The sequence below is a fragment of the Orbicella franksi genome, chromosome 3 (assembly GCF_964199315.1).
Source record: "Orbicella franksi chromosome 3, jaOrbFran1.1, whole genome shotgun sequence".
Taxonomy (NCBI): domain Eukaryota; kingdom Metazoa; phylum Cnidaria; class Anthozoa; order Scleractinia; family Merulinidae; genus Orbicella; species Orbicella franksi.
Window position 1 is genome coordinate 1,330,178 of NC_138147.1, and position 8,622 is coordinate 1,338,799.

The 8,622-nt window shown below is 38.8% G+C and overlaps 2 protein-coding genes across 2 annotated transcripts; one reads left to right on the forward strand and one right to left on the reverse strand.

Moving 5' to 3' along the window:
* Positions 1 to 2,540: 2,540 nt before the first annotated feature.
* LOC145480576 (putative ZDHHC-type palmitoyltransferase 8) lies at positions 2,541 to 6,006 on the reverse strand. The gene has a single exon (XM_081458835.1). It carries the CDS (start codon positions 6,004 to 6,006, stop codon positions 4,864 to 4,866), a length of 1,143 nt encoding a protein of 380 aa, XP_081314961.1. The 3' UTR covers positions 2,541 to 4,863.
* Positions 5,987 to 8,366, forward strand: LOC145480574 (palmitoyltransferase ZDHHC20-like). The gene has a single exon (XM_081458833.1). The coding sequence runs from the start codon at positions 5,987 to 5,989 to the stop codon at positions 6,914 to 6,916; it is 930 nt and encodes a 309-aa protein (XP_081314959.1). The 3' UTR covers positions 6,917 to 8,366.
* The last annotated feature ends 256 nt before the right edge of the window (positions 8,367 to 8,622 follow it).

Sequence of the window (8,622 nt, forward strand, 5' to 3'; positions counted from 1 at the left end):
ATTTCTTCAAACTCGCCCAGAATGAAGCCCTACGGGCACTAGTTACAAAAATATTGTTTTAAGTTCGATAAATCAAAAATTTTTTTTTTTTTACGCAATTTTTTCGTTCGATGCCCCAAATCGGCCAAAATCGATCGAAAATGAGCCGCATATTCAGAGGCTCGTAAACTCAAAAGTAAAAATCTTCATAACAAACTGATTGCACGTTGTATTTGTACTTCCTTTCTTGTATATTTAGAGCTAAACAGATCGCGATTTGATTCGAACTAAAATATTTGAAGAATTTTCAAAGGTAACAACCCAAGACAGCTTAACAAGAGGTCTACATTTAGCCTATTTTCAAATGCTAAAAAGGCATTCTGGTACACGGCTTTTCCCAAAACGACTAGTTTGGTCTGAAAGAGCATTGTTTCTTCTTCAAATTAGTGAAATAAAATTTTTGGGTAAATAAAATCGCGAGCGCTGAGATAGCGAACTAAATGCAGCACTTCTTCCTGAAAACGTGACCTTTGATCCAAGCGTAACGGAAACCGATTACTGCAAGAAAACCCGGAAGAAAAGCAAACGCTTCGTTATTTTGAAACATTTTCAAGTGATTTCTCGCCGAAACCATTATTGCAAGAAACTATTTCCAGATATGAAATCTTACAGGGTCAAAGAAGGAGCTAAAGGGCGCATTTTGACACAATAACTTTGTTTGCTGAGAATTGAAGTCAATGACCGTTAACGAATTCCAGTGAAATTTGCGAACTTGAACTATGTTCACGTTAGCCGATACTTACCTGAATATTTATATTTATAGCAGAATCGTCTTCTTGGAGTAGCCTTCAAAAGATGCTGGATCCAGCTTTGGAAACCTCTAAAAGAAGAAATGGTTAATGTTCAGTGACCTGCCCGCTGCTATAAATTCCATGCACATGCCGACCGCATGTTTGTCCTAAAAGTAACTGAACTCCACTGACAGTTTCCATAGGCAACCCCAAAATAAACAATCCCGCAAAATGTAAAGTGAAATTGGCTGTCTTCGGGAACAGTTAGAAGCTAGAGTCACGTTCCATTGCCTTTAAAAAGTGCTTGATTTTACTTCGTTCACTCAGTAGTTACTGTCACGTTCGAATACTGTTTATCAGTCACGCCAAAACACGGCAGACCGTGCAGACTGAGTAAGTTTCCCATACAAAGTCTTTTACGCGTTTGTCTATTGAATCAAGTCACACACTGCGCTTGTACTGCCTGTTGATGAATGACAAACTTTCAGATATATTGAACACCATTTTGTAACTAGCGCCAAAAAAAATGAGTCAAAATTAAAGGCCCAAACAAGTCTGCACGGTCTGCAGTATTTTCGCGTGACCGATTCGCGGTATTCGAACGTGACAGTAAGAAATACTGCGTGAACAAAGTCGACGCAAACAAATAAAATCAAGCACTTTTTAAAGGTAATGGATCTTGACTCTAGCTTCTAACTGTTCCCGAAGACAGCCAATTTCACTTTACATTTTGCGGGATTGTTTATTTTGGGGTTGCCTATGGAAACTGTCAGTGGAGTTCAGTTCGTTTCACGACAAACATGCGGTCGGCATGTGCATGGAACTTATAGCAGCGGGCAGGTCACTGAACATTAAACATTTGTTTCCAAATGTGGATCCAGCTTCTTTTGAAGGTTAATCCAAGAAGACGACTCTTCTATAAATCAGTATAAATATTCAGATAAGTATCGGGTAACATAGTTCAAGTTCGCAAATTTCACTGGAATTCGTTAACGGTCATTGACTTTAATTCTCAGCAAACAAAGTTATTGTGTCAAAATGCGCCCTTTAGCTCCTTCTTTGACCCTGTAAGATTTCATATCTGGAAATAGTTTCTTGCAATAATGGTTTCGGCGAGATATCACTAGAAAATGTTTCAAAATAACGAAGCGTTTGCTTTTCTTCCGGGTTTTCTTGCAGTATTCGGTTTCGTTACGCTTGGATCAAAGGTCACGTTTTCAGGAAGAAGTGTTGCATTTAGTTCGCTATCTCAGCGCTCGCGATTTTATTTACCCAAAAATTTTATTTCACTAATTTGAAGAAGAAACAATGCTCTTTCAGACCAAACTAGTTGTTTTGGGAAAAGCCGTGTACCAGAATGCCTTTTTAGCATTTGAAAATAGGCTAAATGTAGACCTCTCGTTTAGCTGTCTTGGGTCGTTAATTTAGAAAAATCGTGAAATATTTTAGTTCGAATCAAATCGCGATCTGTTTAGCTCTAAATATACAAAAAAGGAAGTACAAATACAACGTACAATCAGTTTGTTATGAAGATTTTTACTTTTGAGTTTACGAGCCTCTGAATATGCCGCTCATTTTCGATCGATTTTGGCCGATTTGGGGCATCGAAACGAAAAAATTGCGCAGAAAAATAATTTTTGATTTATCGAACTTAAAACAATATTTTTGTAACTAGTGCCCGCAGGGCTTCATTCTGGGCGAGTTTGAAGAAATTCGATTTTTTCGCTATTTCCAAGTCTAGTTGATATTTAGGCGAAGCTGCTCTTAAGATTTCACACGAAACAAGAATGTTCTATTTTAATATTTCTGTTATCACACACTATGCAAACTTAATGTGGTTGAACAAGTACTTGTTTTACTGCTTTACAATAATACTGCTTCCAACTTGCACACTCAGATTTTTAACTTGGTGATCTACAGATTGCACCTGTGATCTGTTCTATGTGGAAGTAGATGTATCATAAGTTGTGCATTTTATACAACAAGTTCACTTGTACATTCTTGTAAATCTCATAACGTAAATTAAATTACATGAAAAACATTTTGCAGGTCTTATTATAAAGACAAAAAACAACTTTGTTTGCAAGCGGTTTTTATCCTAATGCCTTGCATTAACTTCTCCGCCTATAAATTAGTGTGCAAATAAATAATTAAAGTTTCTGTAATATTTCACTAACAAATTTCTTACGTAATTTCTCTCATAAACAACACAATTTGCTCAAAGACAGACCCTAATACACATACACATAATTGTTTGTCACAGAGAGCCTTATTGACTCACAACTGCCCCAGAAGGAGATAGTGATAAGCAAAATAACAATACCCTCTCTGTCCACCAATGAATGGCTGGAAAGGATGGGAATGAAAAGTACTAACAATGATCTTGTCCTGAACTAAAGTGAAAGCAGATAAAGCACACCACCTGAAATAAGAGATCTGAGTCATGAGGTCAATCTGTTAAACTTGGAAAAGTAGCTATTTTGACAACTCCAAAATAAATCCAGACTCAGCAAAAAGTTGTTGAAAGTTGACTTGAAGTGAACTGCAGCTAATATAAAGACCACAGTAAATTTCTCTCCTACGGGTGCCTTTACAAATTATGTAGGCAGTGCCAGTGAAGTGCAATAAGATTAATGAAAAAGTCAGGCTGCCAAAAACTAAAATATTCGTGCCACAAAGAAACTTATATTTCTCATCCACTAACACATTTATATAAAATATTTGGGTCAGGTGCAAGTTTAGCACAATGCTTGAAGTGCCATTGTGTAGTTCAGAAAATATCCACACCCACCCCATGGAGTGTCAGTGGAAATTCTGAGGGTGTGAGGGGTCTCAAAGCCAACCTTCTAAAGAAATGTATGAAGGAAAACTTAAATTTCTAGAGGGATGAGGGTGGGTTCAAACCAACAAACCATCCATGGGGAAAATTAATATTTTCTGGAACCACACGATGTGTTAGTAGCAGTGACTTTGCTGTGCTGCATGACTGGTATATTGTGAGTTCAAGCACGACACTTCATCTCGGATAAATTTGATCACCTGGCTTTGAATCAAGTGAAATGTCTAAGATGCTGCCCTCATATCAAATTACCTAATACCTTCTTCTAAAAATGCAGAGTAACATGCATGCCATCCTTAGGAAGAATCTTCCAAATGGTATCAGCATGTTAAGAAACAATATGTTAGCTCATACATACTAATGTGCCATACTTTACACATACTAATGAGCCATACTTTATACATGTATGTATGTATGTATGTATGTATGTATGTGCATATGAATAGAAGCGTTTTCAGCTGACACAAATTACGCATACATTTTGGTTTGCTTATATCTGAGCTGCAACGTATGTAGTCATTGTGTTGTTTGGGATAATAGACCTTTTCACAGTTTCTGATGCCTTCTTATTTATGCCACTGAATCGCTATCCAGTGGATAAGTGTTAACAAAACAAACCACGCTATCTGCTGGATGGTGATTTATCCGGTGGATGGCGTTATCCACCCTTCGAACAACCCGGGCCAGAAGCATTTATGAATTTAAAACTTAAGATACTGGGTGAAAGAATTTACTGATTTTATTTGAGGGAAATAGACTTGCTAGAAAAGTCACAATTAAGGTTTTCATGTTTCCATACACTTGTCTGTAAAACCGAGTCACAATTTGTGGGAAAATTTAGAGACATTTGTATGAAAAATTAAAAGTGCAATTCCTCACCTCACAACTAATCTATGGTCTTCAAATTTGACCAAAAAACCTTCTGCTGGGTATCTTTTCCTTGTAACTCATAAAATACTCCGAAAGTCAATCACTCTCAACTTATTGGGCATCAAACTTTTATTTTTTCCCATACATTTACCGCAATTTTTGGTGTGTTTGCCCCCTAAACAAGATGGCAACAGTGGCTGTGAAAAGGTCTATTCCAAACCACTCGTTCACTGTTTTGTTTTTCACTGTTGGTACCTTTGGGATAACATGCCATAACCAAACTAATTTGTCAGTCATCTTTAAAACAAATTTGAAGAGCAATACAGAGATTCCCCCTCTGCCTCTACCCTCCCACCCTCAAAGGTTAAGCCACCTGTAATGTTTTTACAAGTCCTTGGGTGGTAAGTCACTTTCCACATCAGATGGACAAGGTACAAAAAATTTCCACCAATGACTTTTCTTCCTGAGGATCAAGTGGGTGAACCTGAACTTCTTTCGTTTGAATAAACTAACATGCCATATTCGGAGAAGCTCCTGGAATGATGTGGCATTCGAAAGCGATTCATAGAAATCAACAATCGACATGTCTAAGAGAAGCAGCCATGTCTGGAACAGAAATAATGCAGCAATGAAGCAGGTAATTCCAACAGCTGGAGCAAACAAGACCGCGTATTCCTGTAAGGCTTCACAGCTTTCGCTCATCTTGACATCGTCGAAATATCTCATCAATGAATCCTTTGACGATGAATACCGATGAAGGGCGCTCAAGTGCGGCATGTTAGCAAAAGTTTCTTTGAACTTCTTTAGAGCAAGACCCGACATGCAGCTCACAAAAGGGAAGTAGGCCAGGTAGCAGGCATACAAGAGGCCGAAGAATGCATACGCCAAGAAAGTGTAATAGTAAACGTAGTTTCGGCGCCCGATACAGTTGTTTGTAAAGGGACAGTGGTGGCACATCATTTCCACGCAGGTGTGACACCAGCTGCAGTGATGTGTTCCAGCGCTTCGAACTCGCTTGCACTTCATACATGCTTGGAAAGTTTTCACGAAGCATCTGTCACGCGCGTATTCCTCCTGGGTCTGTGGATATCCGGGGTTAGTGAGGACGGTCATGTAGTAGTTGAAAACAGCGTTTGCCATCATGTAGAGGGTGAAAAACGTATGCCACCACCCTAGCAACGAAGAGTACGGGTTTTCAGGGACATGGGCTTCCAGATAAACAAAGAAAAACAGCCACAACAGAGCGGGGAAAATGAAGCTGATGGGCACGACTTGTACGTAGCTGACAACCGCTCGCGACGGCAGCAACGTCTTGAGTTTAGGAAACAGTCTCGGAAGGATCTGGAAAACAAAAGCGCCAATCACAACAACAACTATACTAAGGCTGAAAGCGATCACAATCAACGCCATTTTGATCTTCAAAGTACAGCGCGGGCACTTGGTGACCAGGCATCTATCAGTGATAATCATCGTTCCCAGGCACAGCCGCTTGACACTGTACTCCAAGATGGCGTTTGTTTGGGTCATAATTTTGTCTGTCGGACTAATCCAGGGCGTTTTTATCATCAGCAGCTTACAAACTCTATTCCCTCGCGGTTCAAGAAAGACCTGGCTATACAAGTTTCTCAAAGGATTGCAGATTACGCCTGTCTTGTTTATATTTGCTTCAGCAATTTGGTTCTTCTTCTTGAAGATTTTGCCAATAGTGGTTGCTAATCCATACTCGTCGCTTCAGGGTATTTGCTATATTATCGCCGCGTGTTACTTCTGGCTAAACATGGTATTTAACTACCTAGCTGCCATGATTGTTTCTCCGGGGTATCCAGAAACGCGTCAAGAGCTTGAAGACGACACTGACATTCATCTTGAGTCGTTGAAATTTTGCACGAAGTGTACACGTGTTCGAGACAGAGGAACTCACCACTGTAGCTCATGCAACTCTTGTGTTATGTTCATGTCGCATCACTGTCCTTTTACAAACAACTGTGTCGGTTTGAACAACTTTGCCCACTTCTACTTGTTCCTATTGCATTGTTGCCTGGGGCTCACTTTTGCCGCATACTGTACTTACACTCCTTTTACGGTTTGTATGCTGAACTACGCGTCTCCTTACAGATCTGGAGTGTGCAATGAACTGGGTGACTATGCTGTCATGTTCATCGTTGTCAGCTTCCTGTTGGTTTTTGTCCTCATGATGTTTTGCTTTCATACCTTTCTTCTCATTGTAGACATGTCAATGATCGACTTTTTGAAAATCTTCCAGAAATTAACCTGTAAGGACTGGTTAAAAACTATTTTGATTGACAGGTGCCTACGTAGAAAGAAGCTGCTTCTGAGGAAACTCTTGCTGTACAGAAGAGAAAGATGGTGGAAGTTTTTTATTCCAGGTTTCAATGAAATTCCTGAACTCCTTCCACCTGATGAATTCCTGGTTTGAAGCAAATTTATACCTGGTTGTACTGGATAACTGGAAGATAAAACTGCTTACATGTACGGGCAGCTGTATAATTACTTCCTTAGGTGCTTTTCAGTAGTTTTTAAAATTATTTATTATTTATTAGTGATCTTGGAACAAGGTCGTTAATAATATCATGGTTAGATATATCCTCTCAGGCTAAGAGTCACAAAATAAGTTGGACTGGCATGTGTAGAATTTCCCTATCATAGAAACATACATACCTGCCCCCTAACAAGGGCAAACAATGTTACTGCCAACAATGTATAAGAATTGGCAGTCAACATCCTCAATCATACAACTCAAGCAAAGGGATATCAAAAAACAATACCATGTTAATATTCAAGAAGAAAAAATTATGCTGTCCTCTGATTGATAATAATTGCTCTTTAGTAAAATACACAGAAAAAAATGTTCCTTGACACAAAATGTAAATAAATAAAAACACTACATAGTGCACTAACTTATCAATATTTAAATTCTGTAAAATTGGTGGAAGGCATTAAACGTCTATGATGGTCTATAATATTTTCTATGGTCATCTATGTATGAAATATTCTGTCAAACTGGGGGAAGAGTGTAAGTATAACCTCTCTTGTAGAAAAAAAGAGAGATCAGAAAGACCAGATCAAAGGATGTTGGAATTCCTGGGGAGGGATTTAATACTCAGCTCTTCAAGCTTTATTCAGAGAAGTCTAAGGGAAGGTACATTTTTTTCTTGGGGGGCGGGGGAGGGCTGGGGAATTTTGGTATTTTTTTCCAAAAAAAGTGTTGACCCTCCCTTGCATTTTAACAAAAAAAAACTCCTGACCCCCCACCTTTAGCTGACTGATAAAAATGAGACCCTCCCCTCACTACTACATGGTATGTTCCATGCTGTAGAAACCTCAGAACATTTTGCTGGTGAAAGCAAAATGTTTGAATATAAATTAATCTCAATGTTGAATGTGCATGAGCTGAAACAAGAAAATGCGAGCAATCAGTGTGGGATATCTATGTTTTATAGCTGAGTTTGAATATAGAAGTATAAACTTTGAGTATTATTAAAATTTTGAACATAAAATATTGAAGGGAAAATACACGGGCTTCCCTCTCCGACTAGTTGGCATTGCTGTTGGTTATTTTAATTAAATGGTTTGATTGTTTTATAGCACGCAAAATCTGACTCTCAAAAACAAATATTTCCTACGTTTCCAAATTCTGTGAAAGGCACGCAAGTTTCTGTTGGAAAAGGAAACTTCTCGCACTTGATTGAAACATCATTAAAAACTTAAATCCTCATTAAAAAAATCTGGAAAAGATGTGAGACCCTTTCTTTGAATAGCTTACAAAGAGGTGTGACCCTCCACTTTTGGTGCTCACTTTCACTGATGACCCTTCCCTCTGAGGCCCCAGCCCTCCCCCCTGCCAAGAAAAAAACGTACCTTCCCTAATTCCCCCGGGGGGGGGACTCCCATATGGAGTGGACGGGGATGCTCGTCAGAAATTTTGAATTTAACCCCTAAAAGAGACCAATCTGGGCGTGGCCGAAGCTTATGCAGACCCCTAAAAGAGACCAGTTTATAAAACAGACAAATAAGAAGTACAGTGACATTTAATGATGGCGAATTTGTTTATATGAATTGAGTAAATATAACGAATCAAAATTCTTTCTGTTTTGTTATTTCTTCGTGTGCAACCCTTAACGA